We start from the raw sequence: 20786 nt of genomic DNA on the forward strand, positions 1-20786 counted from the left end.
AACTCAAACCCTTCTGCCACTCTATGAACCTCAGCATCTCACATGTGAAACACAGTGGGCTGTGAAGGTTTCCAATATTCTCATTCCTCCTACCTTACTTATGGACAAAGAAATACCCTTTCCACTCAATCTCAGCTGTACTGAAAGCTCAAATTCAACTTGCAATGGTTTTCTTATACCAGATGAATGCATTTTAAATCCAAGCTGATGGCAACAGTCTCCACTCTTCACTGGCAGTGCAGATGTTGGTTTGTGCTCACTATGAAATGAATTCACATGGTAGTACAGCCTCCTTTCTAATAATTTATACACTGTCCTAGACTGTCCTGAGGCCCAAGTTATTGCTTACTCAACAGAAATATAAATATTTTAAGTCTCTTGTCACATATAAGCAACTCTCATTTTAAATTCATGCACTGCACAGGGGGCTAAGAACCTACTCATTTGTTCCAAAGGGCTACAGAGAGGGTTGGCTGCAGGTACATGGTTATAAATGATTCAACAGATCATTTTTTGTTTATCTATTATACAAAATAACAAAGCAAGCAAACTACCCAGGGAGTGTTCCTCAAACACAAACGAACAGATGAGAAACCCTTCAAATTATGGGGAGGGGGGGGCAATATCCTGTGTGCTCTTTGTGCTGATACCAGTGACACTCTGCGTCAGCATAGGTGGGGTTTCCAGCCACTGCGCTTCCTCTTGGACCTGTATAAAGGTGCACAGTGCACACTCAGCTCCTCACTGGCATCTCTCTGTGCTGATTTACCTGCTTCAGTCCAGCAGACAAAGAGCACAAATGGCATTCTCCACCCGCAGCACCCAGTGGAGTACAAGCAGCCGTGTCCAGCCCTCTGCACCCAGTGTCAGTAGTCTGACCTCCAGGAAAATGTCCATCCAGAAGATCCAGGCACCCAGTGTCTACGGGGGAGCCGGGGGCTACGGCACCCGCATATCAACCAGCACCAGCTCTGGCCAAGGCCTCGGAGGGAGCCTCCAGCTAAGCATCACTGGGAGCGATGTGCTGCTCGCTGGCAATGAAAAATCAACGATGCAAAACCTGAACGATCGCTTGGCTGCGTACCTGGAAAGAGTGCGCTCACTGGAGAAGTCAAACTCCCTGATTGAGAAGCAGATCAGGGAATGGTATGAAAAGAACACCACAAGCATAGGGCAGGACTACAGCTCCTACTTCAAAACAATTGATGAACTCCGAAATAAGGTAAGAGATCATAAAGCCCTCCATAAATACAGGAATTGTAATTATCAGTGAGATAGAGAATAATCTGTTGTAGAAAATGTACTTTTCCAAATTGTAATTGGCCTAGCTGGGAAGAAGAAGTTTATTTTTGATCAGCTACATATTAGTGACAGATTTTAGATCATTTGTAATACCTGTAATCATTTGTAATATGCCTGCAGTTGTGAGTAATCTCATATCTGAAAAATTTGTGACTCAAAACTAACTAGTTCTATGATATTTGCCTCAGGTGGCTTTAATTAGAGAAAGTACTAATGGTAATCTACATATTTAAATATAGTTTAGCAACAGTCTATTTCAAAGAGGTTTGTTAGAAAAGAAGGGCAAGCACTCAGAAAAAAATTAAAGACCACTACTTAAAACAGCAAATTACCACTGGAAACAATGAAATATTCCCAACAATCGACTGACAGGTTTGTCAAATCATGTTTCCAGAACTTCCTTCAGTCTTTTCCCTTTTATTTTTTATCAGTTCTACTTCCCAGCATTTAAAAGCAGATCCCTTCAGAAAACAGTTCATCCCAACTATTCAATACACTTATTTTATAGCAAGACAATTTGTCTTTTGGACATCCCTAATTCCTTTCATGCACTTCAGATGGAACTTAGCTTAAAGCCAGCTGACCAACAGACAGCTGAAGTGAAGGAGGATGAAGCCCACTTACAGTATTCATTCCCAGGAAAGGATCAAGTATGAATTTCTGTGCAAAGTTTCATTGCTTGTCCACCATTCCCTTTAGATTTCTGCTGCCCACATGGAAAATTCCAGACTTGTCCTGCAGATCGACAATGCCAAGCTGGCTGCTGATGACTTTAGGCTGAAGTAAGTTCCATGATTTTATATCAATTCTCTTTCATGCTCCTCTTATTTAGGAAAGCTTCCACTTAGAATCAGTGACAAGAAGTGAACATTTTCCAACTTTAAGTTTAATGATAATTTCACAATTACTGTGGTTACTGATTCTAGAATCAGTTACTGATTCTAACATTTACTTCAAATTGTTGCATCCCAATGATGACAAAAGGCACTGTATTGTACAGGTTTGAGAATGAACACCTGCTCAGGCAGAGTGTGGAGAGCGACATCACCGGACTGCTCCGTGTCCGTGACGACCTGACTCTGACCAAAGCTGACCTGGAGTCCCAGATTGAGAGTATAACTGAGGAGCTCGTTTTCCTTAGGAAGAACCACGAGGAGGTGAGAGCAGCTGACCACTGCCAGGGAGAGGGGCTTTGAGTGGCAAACACAAACAAGCTCACTAGGAAGAATTTCTATCCTTCCTGGAAGCAGCATAACCATGTGTGACCTAAGGGACATTCAAGCTGTCAGGGATCAAAGCCTGAACACTTCTCCATTCCAGGAATGAAGGAGTAAAGGTTTTTTCTAAGAAAAATTTATGGTTCAGGAATTGCTACCCCAAAAAATACAAAAATGGGAGCCATGACTTCTGCCCTCATTCCACAGATCCGGTTCTGAGGAAATCATTTTTATGATACATTTATCTATGGTATAACATTTATTGCTATCAACTAAGTGAACTGTTCTATAAGGTGCACTAAACAGTATTTGCAAGGTGATTAAGTTGTCTGGCCCCAAGGTACTATTAAGGATTAGCCCTATGTGTGTAGATGTTGAGTTTGTGTCCAATGCCCAGGAGTGACAGCTCCCTGCAGCTGGTGCTAACACAGTCCCCATTGCTGCAGGACCGTGACAGGCTGCGCAAAGAGGCGAGCGGCTCTGTGAACGTGGCGGTGGATGCTGCTCCCGGCATTGATCTCGCAGCTATTATGGAAAACATGAGAAAGCAATATGAAGAAATGGCAGAAAAGAACCGCCAAGAAGCCAAAGAACATTTTGAAAAGCAGGTAAAGTCCACTGCTTAAACACCAGCAAGAACCTCGGTCATGCCTGGCTGCAGTTCACAGTCCCTCCATTCCTCATTCCAGACAGCAGAACTGAACCAGGAAGTTGCCCTCAATGTTGAGCGGCTGGAGGTCCAAAGGAAAGAGATCACGGAACGGAGACAGGTCTTCCAGAACCTGGAGCTGGAATTACAGTCCCTGCTGACCATGGTAAATAACAAAAAGCAAGAATAGGACTGTGGATAGCAGAGAGTTACACAGAGGTGTAATAAATAGAGGATAAAAAGATAAATAGAGAAATCAATCAAAATGCTATTTTAACAGAAAAATGTATCCTCTGAATAATATGTCACTGTTCTTCCCATGCACTATAGAAACAGACCCTGGAAGGCACTCTGGCTGAAACGGAAGCACGGTACAGTTACCAGCTTGACCAGATACAGAGAGCAATTTCCAGTCTGGAGGCTCAGCTGAGGCAGCTGCGAGCTGACATGGAGGCTCAGAACAATGAGTACAGCATCCTGCTGGATGTCAAGACTCGCTTGGAGATGGAGATCGCCACATACCGCCGGCTGCTGGAGGGAGAGGAAAGCGGGTGAGCACACACATGGCTTTGTGTGTTGGTTTGGGTTTTATGTCAAATCTGCCTCTCTCCAACTGCTTTGGGGTGGGGAAGTCCCACTGTCCAGTTCTCAGCCAGAGAATCAGAGCAGGCTGCCATTCAGACTGGGCTACTGAAGCTGCTGTAGAATTTTGAGGTGGCTCTCCCAGCCTACAGACTCACTCTGTGAGCTGGGGAGTTGGGTAGATGTTCACATGCCAGGAACACCAGTAATGCAGTTTTTTATCAACTTGTCCATGTGGGTTAAGCAGAAAGTGGAACTTCCCCCCAGGTTCTACCTGTTAAGGCTCAGGAAGTAGATCGGGTGTACCTGCGTGACCTGAAGTCCTGGCATTGCAGAGATGAGTCTGCAGATTAACTGTACCTACAGCTTATGCCTAGCAAGTTTCACTTCAACTGAGAGAACTCGTTTTACTGAGTTATCCTCTGATTCAATGTCTTGATGAAAGGGGATTAGCTGTCCTGATCAAACACATAGGAAATGCTTCTTCAATACGAGTTGCCATATATTTACATTTTCTAATTTACAATTTGAACAGGCATTTAGAAGAGATATCGTTGGCAGTAGAGGCTGAAAAAGGTATGTCCCACCAACTTTCTGTTTTGATGGCAGCCTGTTGAAATGTTATGGAATTAAGCAGCCTGATATAAAACAACAGCTTCAGAGCATTTGCTCTGAATCAGCCAGTGGAATCTCATATCAAGAAAGCAATCAACTGTATGGTTACACTATAAGGACTATACAAACCTGGGTTTATATACAATTCAGGTGCCCAGGGTAAAATCACAGGCTCACCTTACCCATTCTGTGATTCTGTGAGTCCTCAGAGAGCCAAGATAACAACAGAGAGCTACTGAATTCCCCTCTGGAGAACTGCAGAAGCATCTGCTTCTCCCTGCTAGCTGCACAGGGAGACTGAGACTTCCAAGTAACATACTCAGTTTCATAGCAAAAATTTCCAATTTGGTGTAAGTCTACTCCAAGGTTTTAGGTCTACAAGTCTGTGATAAACTGAAGCAAAACTATCAAGAGCACTAGAGAGTTATTGAACCCAGTATCCACTACAGTCTATGGGCAACATACTCAATATCCAAAAGAGGAGAAGCCACACCCCACACACTGCAAAAGTTTACCTCAAGGACCTGTGGATTGAAGATGCTTTTTGATATTTCCTCATCGACTGCTACTACCACAGCAATATTACTCTGTCAATGTACATTTCATTAAATTACTTCTCTTTTCAATTTCCTTAACAGAATCAAGTAAGTTTAAGAAGATCAAGACAATAGTTGAGGAGGTGGTTGATGGCAAAGTTGTCTCCTCTGAGGTCAGAGAATTTGAAGAGAAGATGTAAATGGCACCATCAGAAAAGATGCCTCTGAGTTCCCTGGAGCTGATGCCAAAACGAAAAGGTTTATAAAGAATCTGATCTAATTCACACTAAACCCCAGAAGGATTAAAAAATGCCAAAATCTCAAATCCTTTGTTGTTGTTGTTTTTGTGGGGGAGCATTAATAAAAATCGGTAAGTCACAACATAGAAGACTTTTGGTTTACTTACGTAGTGACTGAGTACCCTGATGGAAAGAAATCAAATCAGCCTGGTAGGAATATATCATTACTTCCAACATAGATACAAATGGAAGTATTAGGTTTTTAAAATGCATTAAGGCATGAGTTCAGCACACCTTTTCTGAATGTGAACTCCCACTCAAACATAAAGCAGCTTCACTGCATTAAAACATGGTTTTCACATAAATAAGAAGTGTCAATTTGCTTTTCATAATACATTAACATGAAAAAATAAATTGAAGAAGCCTATTTGATATTTTTCACGTTCTGTGAATGATTATGTCACCAGGGACTATGGCAAGCCAAGATATTTTATGGATAAAAACATAATTGAAATTATCTCCCACTCTCTCAAACCTTTCTGTGCCAATAATGTTCCCTGTCCCATAGGGAGGCCCCTGTGCCACACCTGGATTCTCAGTCCCAGGAGTTTACATTTTCCTCTTGAGAACATAAACACACAAAGCTCTTCCCTATGAAACCTCACCTGTCCAGAGCTATGTACTGTACATAAACAGCTGCCAAAGAACTAATCCTCTGCTTTCACTGCCCCGAGTCACTGAGACCAGGATATCAGCCCATTTCCACAGAAATGCTTTACTTACACCTTTGATCTTCCGCTCTTTTCTGCCCCAAAAGCACCCCATGCTCTTGAGTGCGGATAAATCAAAAATTAACACATTTCAGTTGACAAATCCAATTATATAATTAAGCCAGGACAAAGGAAAAACTATTTTCCATTTATCAAAATAACTTCAAAAGAAAAATATACTGGCTTGGGAGGGTTCCCATGCCCAAACCTGCACCCAGAAGCGCTACATTTGATCTTCAGATTTGTATTATAAAAAGCACCAAATACAGAAATGGGATTTCTTATTTTGAGATAACAGCAAACTATTTAGCAGAGAGAATGGTCAGTTCCCAGCTCCAAAGTACAAATTCTAATATGCTATAGACTATATGCTATAGACTATAAGTGTATCACTCTGAGGTATTTCAGTGATGAAAGGGCTAGGGCATAAACCCAATTCCAAATCCTATTTGGTATATTTATATTTTCATATTAATGATCACCCTGCAGTTCACTGAACATCCATGTGCCCTTGGACACCTGATGGTCACTTTTCTTACATCCTATCAGCATCCAGAAGCATTAATCCAGGAGCAAAGGCTCCTGGCTGAAGAGCATTATGAAAAGAGAGACATTCCTGCCACACAGACTGAGAAGCAGGGATAAAGGGATCACTCTGCTGACTTAGCAAACTCCTGTAAGAACAGCTCCAATTGCAGGAAGAGCTGCATCTGCAATGACAAAACAATTATTTAGAAGGGATTTAAATGCAAAAAGAACTTTTTGTGCTTCATTGCATATGGCAGAACACAATTGTGATGTCTCAGCTCCACTCCACCCATTTCTCCTCATACAAATACCTGGAGGGCACCAGATTTCCACTCCCATTGGCAATTTCGGTTGGCACATATCATTTCGGTTGGTCAGAACATACTAAACTGACATCCCCTCCAAACAGGAGGGAGAGAGAGAGTGAAAGCTCTCCCCAGGAGGTGGGGACTCCTCCTGAAACACCCACTGCTGTCCCTATAAAGCTGACCCTGCGCCTGCTCTGCCTGCTCTCTGTTGTATCCTCCACAGGGCAGATCCAGGCACCTCGAGCACCATGGCCCTTTCCGTGCGCACAAGCGGCGGGCCCCGGCAATTCTCCTCTCGGAGTGGATTTGGAGGGGGATCTCTGAGGATGTCCAGTTCCAGTGGTGGAGGAGGCTTTGGTGGCAGTGGGCTTGGCTTTGGTGGGGGGTCTGGTGGAGGGTTTGGTGCAGCTTCTCTGTTGGGTTCAAGCTCTGGCTTTGGTGGGGGCTTTGGAGGTGGTTTGGGTGGTAGCTATGGAAGTGGCTTAGGCAGTGGGTTTGGGGGAGGTTTGGGAAGTGGTTTTGGCAGCAGTTCAGGTGCTGCTTTTGGAAGTGGCTTTGGTGGTGGCTTAGGGACTGGTTTTGGAGGTGGGTTTGGCCCTGCTGGTGCTGGCGATGGTGGCATTCTTTCTGGCTCAAAAAAAGAGACTATGCAGAACCTCAATGACCGTCTGGCTGCGTATCTGGACAAAGTGAGATCTCTGGAGGATGCCAACACCGAGCTGGAGCGCAAAATCCGTGAATGGTACGAGAAAAATGGCCCTGGCACTGGCACCCCTGGATCTGGGAATGACTACAGTAAATTCTACCCCCTCATTGAAGATCTTCGAAACAAGGTAGCAAAGCAATGTATTTAACGTATCTTTATATTTGCGACTCACTTAATAGTATTAATGAAAATAAGAAATTTCTTTCAGCAAACAAGAGCACATTTATCCTTTGGTACTGACGCTTGCAGTGACCTCTGTCACCTTGCACTGGTGACATGTGGTGAATTTTTCCTGTACATTAAAGCAGTTCTGTAGCTGTGTCACAGCTGTGTGATTTCTCTAATCTGAATAAAGGAGAAGGCAGTGATGGAATGCAGTTCTACAAACCCTTGCAGAACACAAAGTTTAAAGCCATTACAAAGCCATGAAGCCTTTGGGCTGTAACATCATTTTCTGAACACTGTTTGTATTCTAGATCATCAATGCAACCATCGACAACGCGAGGATTATTCTGCAGGTCGATAATGCCAGACTGGCTGCTGATGACTTCAGACTGAAGTAAGGATTTCTTAATGCTATAAAAACTCCTTAAGGAAAAAATTATTTTGTACTAAAAATCTCTTTCCTTGTAGAATACTTGTAGTATAATTATTAAACAGCATTATAATAATTATGTGTATTAAATTTTCAAATTAAAGCTAAAATAAAACATATTAAGAATTTCCATTTGACCTCATGGGCCATGGAAAAAATAATATTTAATCCCTTTATGCATAGATATGAGAATGAAGTGGCTCTTCGGCAGAGTGTGGAGGCTGACATCAATGGTCTGCGCAGAGTCCTGGATGAACTGACCATGACCAGGGCAGATCTAGAAATGCAGATTGAAAGCCTGAATGAAGAACTGGCTTATCTCAAGAAGAATCATGAAGAGGTAATTTTTTTCCTATGTGAATTCATAACAAAACACATGAAATTGTGAAACATCAAATTACTCCCTTATTTAAGCCAGTGGGAGTTCCTGGGTTTCATTATGGGTTTTGTTTGCTGTTATTTTTTGAGTTTGCTAAGTGAAAGAGTGCAACAAACAATCTACAGATCCTTGTTGAAACAGAATTTATATCATATATATTTCTTTACATATATTTTGGTATAACGATTTTGTCTTTTATTGACAGAACCTTCTCTTTATTTTCAATCTCTCCAGGAGCTTCAGGGCATCCAAAGCAGTGAATTTGGCCAAGTCAGTGTGGAAATGGATGCTGCTCCAGGGACTGACCTGACCAAGCTTTTGAATGATATGAGGGGACAGTATGAAGTCATTGCCGAGCAAAACCGTAAAGAGGCCGAGGCGTGGTTCAATGAAAAAGTAACAACCAGAGAGAACAAACTCAGCAAAATGCATGGGAAAATGAGTTCAATACTTGGAACAGTAAAATTACATCCCATTCTTCCTTGTCATTTCAGAGCGGAGAGCTGAAAAGGGAAATCTCCACCCATACTGAGCAGCTCCAGTCAGGAAAGAGCGAGATCACAGATTTAAAAAGGACTCTCCAGAGCTTGGAAATAGAGCTGCAGTCTCAGCTCGCCATGGTATGTTCTGGGAAGCTGCTGACTTCTCAGAGCCAATTCAGTAACTTCAAAAGTCTTTTTAGACCTAATCCTATTCCATAGAATTGAGGATTTGCAGTTCTTTCTGATTAATTCCTATATTCTTTTAGTTCCTAAACAGCAGTAATATATCTAACTGGATTTCAAAGAGCATGTCACAAAGCAGATGAGCTTTTACATCACATTTAGGGAAGTGACAAGGGACAGTTTTCAAAAAGAAAATAAAACGTTCTGAGTAATACAGCTGTGCTCGCTCCCTTAAACTACTTCAGCTGATTTTGTAAAGAGGTTTTTTTCCTTAACCAGAGATTTTTTAATATCCTTTCACAGAAAAAATCCCTGGAAGACACTTTAGCAGAAACGGAAGGTGGTTACTGCGCTCAGCTGTCACAAATCCAAATGCAGATCGGGAATCTGGAGTCCCAGCTTTTCCAGGTCAGGGCTGACATGGAGCGCCAGAACGCAGAGTACCAACAGCTCCTGGACATCAAGACTCGTCTGGAAATGGAGATTGAAACCTACCGGCGCCTGCTGGATGGCGAGTTTGTGTAAGGAACTGGTTGACACAAAATATCTCCTTGTGTTTATTTTCTGTACCAAAATCCTTTCCAGGAAAAAAAAGAGGTAAAATAAGTGGAACATTCTCCAAGAGACAGTAAGGCACATACAGTGATCTGAAATATCACTGTGACTGAGGAGAGTGAGTCATTCTGCTCACTATTTAAATAACCTATCAATGTCACCATGAAAAGGGAATTTGTCCTGATCCTATCGGACATCCTGCAATAGTGCATGTCTCTGATTCCCTTTTAGGGGTGCTGGACAGGCAGCTACATTTGAAAGCTCATCCCTGACAGGGTCCAAATCTCAAACACAATCACTGGACTCTTCTCAAGGTAGGCAGAACTTGATTGAATAAAATTTTGTTTCTAAAGTCATTCTTACAAATCAAATTTTACCTGTTATCCTATTTAATTACATCATAGAGTTCATTAAAATCAGAAGCCAATTGGAAAGGAAAAGGGAGTACCTGTTCATGTGCTGCTTTGGTTTATCATTTTTAACACATTGATAAATATTTTTTGTTTTGTTCATGATGTCTAGATCCAACCAAAACTAGAAAGATCAAGACAATTGTCGAAGAAGTGGTAGATGGAAAAGTAGTTGCATCCCACGTTAAGGAAGTTGAAGAGAAGATATGAGGCATAATCTGATGTGGCAAAGGATCCATTTGCTCCAAGCCAAAATGGATAAATAACTTTATTCTTTTGTATGAAGTGATAAAACATTTGGCTTTGTACTAAGAATCTTTTAGATAAGACAAAGTTGGCACTTTCATTCCTTGCAGACATAAAATACATTTCCTGCTTTACTCTATCAGCATTACCTGTATGATTTCCATGGTGTTCTTTAAAAATATCATCTAATCTCTGTTCAATAACCAGAAATATGAAGCACACATTTAATCAGATTTGCCTTTTTATAATCTTTAGCAATCAATAGATAAAATAATTTTGCTGTTCTAATCGCATTTTCCAGTTTTGATGCCTAATAAAAAGGACTCAACAAGCTTTAAGGTATTAGTGACCTTTTATTCTCCATGACCCCCTTCAGCTGTGTGGTGAGCCAGCAATAAAATATGAACATTGAAAGCAGCTAGAATTCAAAGTTCCATAAGTCCTAGGAAAGATGCACTTGCTTTCACCTACCTATCTTTAACCTTCAGAAATCTCATAGCCAGGTGTTCCCTTTATACCTGAAAAAAAGGTAGAAAAGGAAAGCATTCGTTTATACCATCCCAAGTGCAATACCTTGTGTTTGTCTGATGCATTCCTAATTGTTTTCTTATGTAACTGCTCTCATCCTGTCAATGACAAACACTGACAATATTTTGGGTTTAGACCTACACAGAACAAGGATAATTGAGACACTTGTAGAAAAGAGAGCGGACAACGAAACCTTTCCATCTCAGTCCAGGTCAACTGGAAGACAGTCAGCTAAGGAAAAGAAAATCCAAACACAGGATCCTTTCACATGTGCCAACAGACACAGCCAAGAATGGGGAAGCCTTTTTACACCAGGAGACTTTTAAGTGGTACAATACTTTGACTTCTAAAAAGATGTGTGTCTGTGAAAGTTTACTGCCTGTTTTATCATTTCATTGATGTATATTCTCATTTAGAGCCAAAAAAATGCATTTATCTCTTTGCTAAATTTTAAATTTCTATTGAAATTGGAAATTTTTTTTACTGCATATCTGGTATTATGCACTACTGGAAAAAAAATTAAATAAGCAAGAGGTAAAATGAAATAGGTAAGAGCCATTCTTAGCAGACAAGATCATCAGGATCACACAGTGCTCCAGTGAGCAGGAAATGAAGAAGCACAGCACACCAGACAAGCTGTGCTGGACCTGCCTGGAAGTTGTCAGGAAAGGGGTAAGAACCCCACATACATTGTGTGTTGTGTGTACTGAGCGCACCAACACCTGGCACAGGTTCTGAAACACCATCAGAGACAACCCAGACCCTTTTCCTGACAGCAGTGATGTGTCTGAAGTGTACACTCACCAGAACTTTGTCCTCTGCAGGAGAGGAGCCAAAGCCCTTACCACAAGTTGCACCAGCACTGCTCACCACCAGTAGTGCTGGCTCCTCTCCCTCCTTGTTGTGTTTCTGCCCATAAAAGAAGATGCCCAGGAGCCCAGCTCGTTTCTGAAACGGGACAGTGCTCAACAGTGGGTCAGGTCAGACACCCGAGGCTTCATCTCGTTGAGTCTCAAATACCTCCAGGGATGGAAATTCTGAAAACAGTGGTGGAGGCACCTGCCAGCGGCACTGCCAGCAACCCAGCTATGCTGCTGGGAGGCTCTGTCTGTCCATGTCCTCTTGCCAGAGCACTTCATGCTGGGCAGCTGCAACTTTATCCTTTGCTTTCTATTACCCTCACGTTTCTGAGGTTATAAAACCCCACAGTTACAGAGTAACAAAAACATAAAGACATTGATATATTCATTTCGGCACACGATTTATGAATAGTTATTGTAGTGCTATCCTTTGCTGCATTAACCTGCTGCCAGGATGGGCTGAAGGCTGTGAGCCCCCCGCGCTCCCCGAAATGAGCCGCTGCCGCTTTAACGGCCCCGCGGCCGCAGCCCCGCACCGCCGGCAGCGGAGCCGGGAGCCGGGGAGGATGGGAGGAGGAGGAGGAGGAGGATGGAGCCGGCTCGGCTCCGCCGAGAGATCAGGGCAAAGTATGAATCGCTCATCACCCGAAATCAGATAAAGACCGTCAGCTCAGCAAAGACGCAGGTAATGCCTCCTCACAGCCACACACCTTGCAGAGTACGGAGCCATTCCCTGGCCGTACAGTTCCTCCCGCAGCCTCTATGAGGTACAGTAATTCCTTTCAATGCAGCAGTTTTTTTGGGGAAGGGACGTGGATTTTACCGCAGTAAGATGTGAACTAGAAAAATCGGAAATAGATTTTGTCAAGGGTATGGATTCACGCTGAACGAATGCTGTGTAATTCATCAGGATACTTTTCTGTCCCTGCAGCCGGGCTATTGCTGGGATTTAAAGGATGATGACATAGGCTGTAACAGGGTAACCTCTAGCTCCATGTAGTTATTTCAGAGGAAAAAAGAATCCTGAAGAGAATTCTTTTATATGCAGCAATCTTTGCCATTTTTAGCCCTCTAGTAAAGTACACTGTACCTTTGCAGAAACAATTTTCTATTGTTCACAGTAAAAACTATGTTTTGCTCTTCAGCAAATATCAGTTGCTCTCTCATACAGCTTGATTAAATGTTACCAACACACAATGCTGCTGTTAGGGATTTACATACAAACAGCTCTAAACCCAACTGAAATCAAATGGCAAAACAATTTTGAGCCATCAAATGTAAATAAATTCAGGGGGGAATCAGGTATTCTGTCACCTTGTAATCAGGTATTGCAGGAATCCCAGAGGTTTGTTTTAAGGACAGGCCAGCCTCTGCTGCAGCCTGGCTGATCCACCAGCAGTGCCAGACACACGGCAGCTGCACACCCGACAGGGAAGCCAAGTTTATCTTTGTGTTGGCACAGAGCAGCCAATGCACATTGGTTTGATCCTGTCACACAAATTCTGCAGCACCCAGACAAGAAAGAGGAAGCAAGAAACATTTGGGGTTCACTTGTGGATGAGAAAAACCTAGATTTTTCACAAAAATTATCATCTGGTAAAGTGGCAATAAGTCAGTATGTACAGGGGAACAAAACCCTTATTTTTTTTAGTTCATAAGACCTGAAATAAAGAGATTATTTTCTTAAAGTCAATGTCATCATAAGAACATGCATAAAGCAGTAAAATATGCAAAAGATCAAGTACTGTTTCAAGGGCTTAGGGCATCTTCACCACTTGTACGGAAACTCAGAATCAAAAATGAAAAATAACTTCTGTAAGCCAAGCAATTGTTCTGGAAGTTACATGCAGGAACATACTATTGAAATCAAAGACAAGTCTAAATCTAAAATGACCCCACACGTGATCAGGAGTGGTTTTAAAAAACTACTTTTAACAGGATAAAAAGAAAAAAACCCAAAACCCTGAAATCAAAAGTGCATTAAAATCAAAGCACTTTATTCAAACTTGGAAGCTTGAACCATCTGCACGTTCTCTAAGCCCCCTTACACCAGAGGTGAGTAAGGTCTCAATACAATTGGGTAATTTGTATGAGAATTCCTCTAGGACAAAGGTGCCAGGGATAGAGATGTGGCCAACCACTTCCCATCAAACACAGTGGAATAAGGGCTTTCCCTCTACATAATACAGAAAACATTAACTCCTCACTGTGAGCTTTCACATATTTATACAACTCCAACAAGAATTCCAAGCAGACATTTTTATGTGCCAATTTATTACCGTTATTCAAATATTTTTAATATTGTTATCTTTTGTATGTCCCCTGTAGTTAGAAGAAGGTACAAGTAAAAGAATGGACAAAGATGCAGAAGCACTAAAGGCAGCCAGAGCAGAACTGTGTGAAGCCCGACGGCAATGGCACCACATGCAGATCGAAATCGAGTCTCTCCACGCTGTGGTAAGAGTCTGAAATTAAACTTGAATTTGCACGGAAAAAAGAAGTCTTGTCCTTGATGCAAACTATCCCAGAGTCAATTTCTGTGACAGTCACAGCCACCATACTGCAGAAATCCATCACAGGAACACTCACAGAGCCCTCACTCACACACACTGAGCCAGCACATGTTCTGGAGCAGTATCTGCCTCTCCAGACGCGGTGTCCTGTTTTCATACCTCCCAATCACATATTTGCATGATACTCCCTCACCAAACTCCTGGTCATTCTGCCTTTCCAATTCACCACATGTTTATGATCTTTTTTAATGTGTGGACCAGATTCATCAATTCATTTGTGACAAAACGTCAGCTTTTGCTCAATTCAGCAGTAAAGGAAAGCTCTAAGAGCACACAGACACTTCATACAGCATTGAGCTGGACATTGTTTAACTGTAAAATCAGAGATCTGTAAACTCAAGGCAGTAGACTGCTGTGCAAGATGTGGCTACACTTTCACCTGATTTTAAATTACCACAGATTTTACTGGAAAATTTCTCAGCCAAAGTATTACCTTGAAAGCTTTACTCCTGTTCTTAAAGAATAATCTTACAAGAACTGATAAAAAAATACAGTTTGTTAATGAAACCATGTATGTCTGTAACATCTTTGCACACAAACTTTCCAAATCTTAAAATATGACTTCAATTTCACAGGAAAAGGGTTTGGAACGTTCACTGCGGGCCACGGAGCAGCAGTACCACATGCAGCTACAAAATTTGGAAGGTGAGATTGAATGCTTGGAGAAAGAGTTGTTGGAAGTGAGAAGAGGAATTGAGAAACAGCTTAGAGAGCATGAAATTCTCCTGAACACGAGGATGAAGCTGGAGGAGGAGATAGCGACATATCGCAGTCTGTTGGAGCAAGAAGAGAGCAGGTACTTGCTGCTTAGAGAAAAAGATCTCAAATTTGTCTTCCATTTCTGAAGGTCTCAAATAATCAGAATTGCAAATACATGAACAAAACATTTAAGAATTACATACAATCTTAGAAAAGGTTTCATTATAAGGTAGGTTCACTGACTGGGCACTTTGTGGTGCTCAGTGTCTCTCACACGTTGCAAAGAGCAGCTCAGTCACTGCAGCCTCACTGAGGCACTGTGGGTCACTGGGGTCCTGGGGCCCCTCGGGTGTCACAGCGCATGAGGCCAGTCCACACTGGTGAAGGGCTGGGCAGGGAGTTCATGTCTCACACCAGGACAGACCCCTGCAGGGAACTGCACAGATATTGGCAGAAACTTCCTCCAGTTCTGGGCTCAGAATGAGAAATCCCAACAAATAGTTACCACGATCAAACAGAACTTCTCACATTTTTAAGTTTCTCACAGCTGTTCATACAACAAGTTAGGAATTAAAGTAATTCAATACTACTAGATGCCTGTAATTTTTTTTTTTTTTTTTTTGGTAGGTTCCGTTGCTCAACACCTGCCCAGAAGGATGACAAAAAACCCAGCACTAGCAAGATCACATTTATGCTGCCTTCAGGTGAGTTTCAGGTATCTTCTCCTTAAGGGATTTTGGTCCTGACTGTTCATGACTACTGACAAGCTCCTGAATATTTAAAAAGGACCTTTTCCAATGTATGGGAAATACCTCCAGGTCCTGTGTACTGCCCTTGCCTTTCTGCATACCTGCACTGTATACCTGCATATTCTTTTACAGAGAGTGTAAAGAAGCACAAACCAAAGAAGGTGGAACTGATGACAAAACAAGCAATCCTAGATGGAAATATCATGAAGGAAAGTGCTGAAGCTCATGGCACTGTACAGTAAGATAAACAGGAATTTCACAAAATAACAATTGGAAGTAAAGGGTGGAGGTTATGTTTCAGTAGCTTTGAATTTTCCGTTATTTGGTATCTGTTATATCGTGCCCACATAGCCCAGGAGTTCCAGAAGCACAGTGAGAGCTCCTGAAGGTGCACTGAATGGCAGTGTTTAACAATACATTACATTTAAAAGTTCTTTTTATTAGCATTGGCTTCATAAGCAAACAATACCATGCTGGTGCTTCTGATTTGTACTTTCTATCTCTGTTAAGAATGAAACTATGAATAATTCATCTCGCTAAGGCTGAAAGCAAAGAGCCCAGACCGAATTTGGGAAGTCCCTCTGGGGCATATTTATGCACATAAATTCAGGCTCAGCTGCTCCAACTTGCTCCCTGGAAACTCCTACGTTTCCCCAAACAGGGGAGGGAGAACCTGGCTCCCAAGTAGGCATGTGAAAGTCTGTAAGGATATGTTATTCACCTGAAATTACTTTAATAGTATTGGATTGCCTCAATTTTTTCCCCCTCCTGCTCTTTAAGCTTTTTTGTAGACTAATTTAATATTACCTTTAAACACACTGTGGTGGGCCATTCCTAGCACTGAACCATAACTAGCTGCTGAAAAAAATTAATGTCATCATAAGGTCCATCAGACATACCCTGTAGATGACGTTTATTTTTGTGCACGAGCTTTGTTCATCAGACACTCAGATCTGCATGGAGCTACTCTGCTGGGTGAGGCCCCAGAGCCTGACTTTCAGATCTGAATTCTGACACACACTTAGAGAATTGAATCAACAGGAATTGGGTGCCTCAATATTCCTGGATCAGCTGGCTTTTCAATTCTCCCTATTTTACTTCTGCCCTTTTTAATTAATATAGCTTCACATTCTGAGGTTTGAGTCTAAACTAGATTTTCTCCTCCCTATTCTGAAGGTTTTCAGATGCAGGAATTCTGTCCTGCCCACTACAGTACTGAGGTTTCTTGCAAAATTTTTGAGCTTGGATTCCAAACTTTCTCCTTGGAAACAAACTGCCTAAAGTATTTGGAGCAATGGTTTTGTAGCCATGTCTACCTAAAAGTACAAAAACAAGAACATAATGAACCCTCACACTTTATTTAGCTTCTCTGGAGAATGAACCTGGAAAAAAAAGACACCTCTGGTATCTCAGTACCACATAAAATAACTTGACTATGATGCCATTTGTCTCTCTGTTTCAAAAGCAGTTCTGAAGATAGGTAACTAATATAGCCTAATAAATCATAAATATATTTTCTTTATTGTTTCAGGACAGAAAAAGTGGATGAAGTTATTAAGGAATGGGAAGGTTCTTTCTTTAAGGACAACCCTCGCTTAAGGAAAAAGTCCGTTTCCTTGCGTTTTGATCTCCACCTGGCAGCCACAGAGGAAGGGTGTTTGCACACAAAAAAGAAAACCCTCCCCGACATTGAAGTCAGGCTGGTGATGAGGAGATCCTGCAGCATCCCATCCATCAAACCTTAACCTCAGCCAATTCCCTCAAAGTGCATCCACAATGGGCTCCGGAAATAAACTGTAGATGGACTCCCACGGCTGCTGTCTGCTACAACCACAACATCTTACCAAGCACTTGGATCAATACAATAAAACCATTTAAGTCCTTTAAAAGAAAGGGTGAACAGCAAGGGGGTTCCGATTCCAAGAAACCCAACTTCTACTGGTTTTATATTCTGGGTGCAGCCCTTTCATATTCTCATTGTTGTTGTTTTGTAGATTTTCACCAAATATTACAAAAATTAAACTAGAACTTTATAGTTTGACATATTCTGCCTTTGTAAAAGAGAACTTGTTTTCTCTTTCCAAAAATGAGAAATGCCTATTTGCTTCTCTTAATTATTCAATATTCCATTCATATAATGACTGGTGAATCCCTGCAATAATTTATATCACAGCTGTCATACTTCTAGAAATATATTTTAAAATAATACTTTCTAACAGCAAAAATTACATATGAAAATGCTCTTAAAATACATGAACTATTAACAAAGAGTTTTCTTTTAAAAGTGGCTAGTATTTTTAAATTCCCTTTTTTCAGGCAACAACTGAGCAAAAATGTCTTTCCTCTACATCCCTATACATTCATTTTAAAAGTGTTGCTACAATCCAGTAACATTTTAGCCATATTGTTCAGCTGATTTTGAAGCAGTAATTTCCCCTGAAAAATCAATCATTTTCTTATGTGTCCACTACAAGTCTCTTAGCCAAGGCAAATGAAATTACTCTCTAATTGTTCAAATGGGAGGAATCAAACAACCATTTGAATGCTGGTATTCCTTTTTTTTTTTTTTTTATAACAATGTGCATTAAAATATCTTCAACAAATTTCTCTTCTGACAAACACTACAGGCAAGTGATACTGTTGATCTAGTCCATGTGACAAGTCACTGTTACACCAGGGTACAACTGTTACTACTTCAAATTGACTGGGAAAAATAAGGGCTACAAATTCAAAGTACAATTCAACCAGACCCCTTAAGTACCCCCCACTCCTACCCAAAGTAGCTGTGGGCAAACACAAACCCCAACAGAAACCCTGCACCAGTACACAGAGGAACAGCCATCCTTCTTTAAAACCTTACAGGACAAATTTCAAACAAAGACTCAAACAAGACTGTATGAAGACAAGAATGATTATTTGTGAGGATTCGGAAGAGGATGGATGTCACAGCTCCCACTGAAACACCGGGACTGCTGGGGCTCAGAGTCTGGAGGATCCACACAGAGGATTTGCTGGATTACAGCAGCATGTAAAGGATTGATTTCAGTGTCACTATCTGCCTTATTACTTATGGCATGTGTACAAAAGTGATACTGCAGATCCTTTCAGAGTTAATTTATGCTTCTATCCTTTGTTCATGGTAAGAACAATGCATCAATATTGCCCTGACCTGTCTGTACTGTATCAAACTCGCTAATTATCCTTAACCTGAATCATGAGCTGATGTTGTTACCACTTGAGTACTTGGCATCCTGAATGTATCAGCCTGCTCCAGTATTTTCACTATGCAGCTTTTTTTTGTGCTTAGATTCTGTACATTTTACAATACTTGAATTTAAACTAAGTTTTAATTGCTTCAAGGCACTTTAAACAGGGATACGAATTTACCAAAGTAAATGATAGTACTACAATAAAAAAAAGTATTAAAATGGAATTTGTCTATGCATATTTTGTGTGTGTCAATGTCTTCTCCTTAAGTGGAAAGGAGTAAAAGAAAAATGCAAAATGAAAGTTGCAGATAGGAAAATCTGTAGCACTGTAACAAGCATTTTCTAAGATCCTCTCTGCAATTAGAAGGACACAAATTCCCTCAGAATCGTTACCATAACATGTGAGTGTCCCTCTGCTACAAAACTTACTCTTTTTTCCTGGTAAATCCAGTCACCCTGGCTATTTTCTTCACGTGTGACTTCCTGCTACTGACTTCAGTAGCTTCTCCTACTCTAGGCCTGGTTCAAGTGGGCATTCTGGTTTTAACTAAGTTTTCACCTCATTCAGTAAGTATCTATTTTTGCATTATTCACAGATTCCATCTCTCAAAATGTAAAGAACTCTCTTTTGTTCACAAAGTAGTTGACTTCCACAAGTATCAGTGTGAACTCCACATAGGCATCAAAATAATAACATCTCTCCCTCATTTTTAGGTCACTTCAAAGCTGAATTCTAAAAAAAATAACACTGAAGCTTAATACTGTGGCAGAGAATTCTTAATTTCTGTGGTTCTAATTAAATCCAGACCAGCTGAGCCTCTGCCAACCAGCACCTGCAAACAGCTGATGTAAAAACAAGTTTTATTGTCTCAATCTACTTCCCAGTGAATGTCTGTCCTCATTCCAGAGCTTATGAAACTGCTGGTAATTAAAACAGTTGGGTAAGAATTAGTTTTTACATTCCCCCCTGGTGAGCATGGTGCAGTGTAAACAATTCCATTAAATCAGTAAAACTACTTATATATTGTACAGGATATTAAAATGTGTACGCTGGCAAAACCTTTCACTATCACAAGATGGAATTGAGGCAAAGAGCATAGTAAGAAAAAAAGGGGAATAAAACAAAGTAGGAAATACACTGATGGCTTTGAAAACATAATGATTTAGAACGATTAGTATGGAATGTGAGTTTCCATAAATGTACTTGAACACCACAATAAATAATTCAGTTTTAAAAAGAAACACATTTGCAATAATTCAAATTTTAAGATTAAAGTTAAATTTTAAAATAATTAATATCTATTTTAAATTTTCAATTTTTAATTTAACATTAAATGCAATTTACACTATCAGCAAAACCATGTTATTAATAAACTAGAAGTGAATGTATGAAACTAGGGGGAACCTAGTCAAAAGCAGGGGGAAAACCAGGTTGTTTTTCATCTCTTACATGTATTACATGTATTTTCTCACCTTTTCTTTACTTTTTCCTGCCCCAGTGAAGCTGGTGAACTAGTGTGACATATTTTGCTGGCTGAGGAATCTTTTCAACTCATGCTTTAATATGAAATTGAAGTCACAGATTATTCTGCTGCATGGCAACAAATGTCCATTTTGGGTACAGTCAGCAGAATCTAAGCAGATGAGGGCAGAGCTCCTGTCTCTTTATTTGTTCATAAAAATAAGTTTATTTAAGCATGAAAACAAACTGAGCCACTGGAACTGCAGGCATCAAGAAAAATGGACCCAACTTGCAGCAACTCGAGTTAGTTTTTCTTCTTTTCACCTTCTATCATCCTTTTGGGTTAGGCAGGTACCATCCCCGTTGGCTTTCCTTCAGATCCACCCAAATTCTCCCTCATGAAT

General features: G+C 40.9%; 3 protein-coding genes across 4 annotated transcripts; all 3 read left to right on the top strand.

Annotated features, from left to right (window-relative positions):
* The first annotated feature begins 799 nt into the window (after positions 1 to 799).
* Positions 800 to 5210, top strand: KRT20 (keratin 20). The gene is made up of 8 exons (XM_053965460.1): positions 800 to 1222; positions 2002 to 2084; positions 2303 to 2459; positions 2966 to 3127; positions 3209 to 3334; positions 3499 to 3719; positions 4286 to 4326; positions 5004 to 5210. The coding sequence occupies exons 1-8, from the start codon at positions 800 to 802 to the stop codon at positions 5099 to 5101; spliced, it is 1311 nt and encodes a 436-aa protein (XP_053821435.1). The 3' UTR covers positions 5102 to 5210.
* A 1767-nt stretch (positions 5211 to 6977) lies between these two features.
* LOC128800357 (keratin, type I cytoskeletal 12-like) lies at positions 6978 to 10635 on the top strand. The gene is made up of 8 exons (XM_053965459.1): positions 6978 to 7579; positions 7929 to 8011; positions 8231 to 8387; positions 8661 to 8822; positions 8921 to 9046; positions 9395 to 9612; positions 9878 to 9960; positions 10169 to 10635. The coding sequence occupies exons 1-8, from the start codon at positions 6995 to 6997 to the stop codon at positions 10264 to 10266; spliced, it is 1512 nt and encodes a 503-aa protein (XP_053821434.1). The 5' UTR covers positions 6978 to 6994; the 3' UTR covers positions 10267 to 10635.
* A 1644-nt stretch (positions 10636 to 12279) lies between these two features.
* On the top strand, positions 12280 to 19144 carry KRT222 (keratin 222). Of its 2 annotated transcripts, none has more exons than XM_053965468.1 (6): positions 12280 to 12375; positions 14019 to 14147; positions 14839 to 15059; positions 15590 to 15666; positions 15844 to 15949; positions 17243 to 19144. In XM_053965468.1, exons 1-6 carry the CDS (start codon positions 12280 to 12282, stop codon positions 17454 to 17456), a joined length of 843 nt encoding a protein of 280 aa, XP_053821443.1. In that variant the 3' UTR covers positions 17457 to 19144. The 2 variants fall into 2 exon arrangements, with proteins under 2 accessions (XP_053821443.1, XP_053821444.1); XM_053965469.1 differs by having other exon boundaries at positions 12345 to 12457.
* Positions 19145 to 20786: the final 1642 nt, after the last annotated feature.

This window comes from Vidua chalybeata, chromosome 26 (genome assembly GCF_026979565.1).
Source record: "Vidua chalybeata isolate OUT-0048 chromosome 26, bVidCha1 merged haplotype, whole genome shotgun sequence".
In the NCBI taxonomy this organism is placed as follows: domain Eukaryota; kingdom Metazoa; phylum Chordata; class Aves; order Passeriformes; family Viduidae; genus Vidua; species Vidua chalybeata.

Coding starts and splice junctions, on each gene's coding strand:
- KRT20 (XM_053965460.1), top strand. CDS start 800: ATGGCATTCTCCACCCGCAGCACCCAGTGGAGTACAAGCAGCCGTGTC. Junction 2,460..2,965: donor TTAGGAAGAACCACGAGGAG/GTGAGAGCAGCT, acceptor CCATTGCTGCAG/GACCGTGACAGGCTGCGCAA. Junction 3,720..4,285: donor CTGGAGGGAGAGGAAAGCGG/GTGAGCACACAC, acceptor CAATTTGAACAG/GCATTTAGAAGAGATATCGT.
- KRT222 (XM_053965468.1), top strand. CDS start 12,280: ATGGAGCCGGCTCGGCTCCGCCGAGAGATCAGGGCAAAGTATGAATCG. Junction 12,376..14,018: donor TCAGCTCAGCAAAGACGCAG/GTAATGCCTCCT, acceptor TGTCCCCTGTAG/TTAGAAGAAGGTACAAGTAA. Junction 15,667..15,843: donor CACATTTATGCTGCCTTCAG/GTGAGTTTCAGG, acceptor ATTCTTTTACAG/AGAGTGTAAAGAAGCACAAA.
- LOC128800357 (XM_053965459.1), top strand. CDS start 6,995: ATGGCCCTTTCCGTGCGCACAAGCGGCGGGCCCCGGCAATTCTCCTCT. Junction 8,388..8,660: donor TCAAGAAGAATCATGAAGAG/GTAATTTTTTTC, acceptor CAATCTCTCCAG/GAGCTTCAGGGCATCCAAAG. Junction 8,823..8,920: donor AGGCGTGGTTCAATGAAAAA/GTAACAACCAGA, acceptor TTGTCATTTCAG/AGCGGAGAGCTGAAAAGGGA.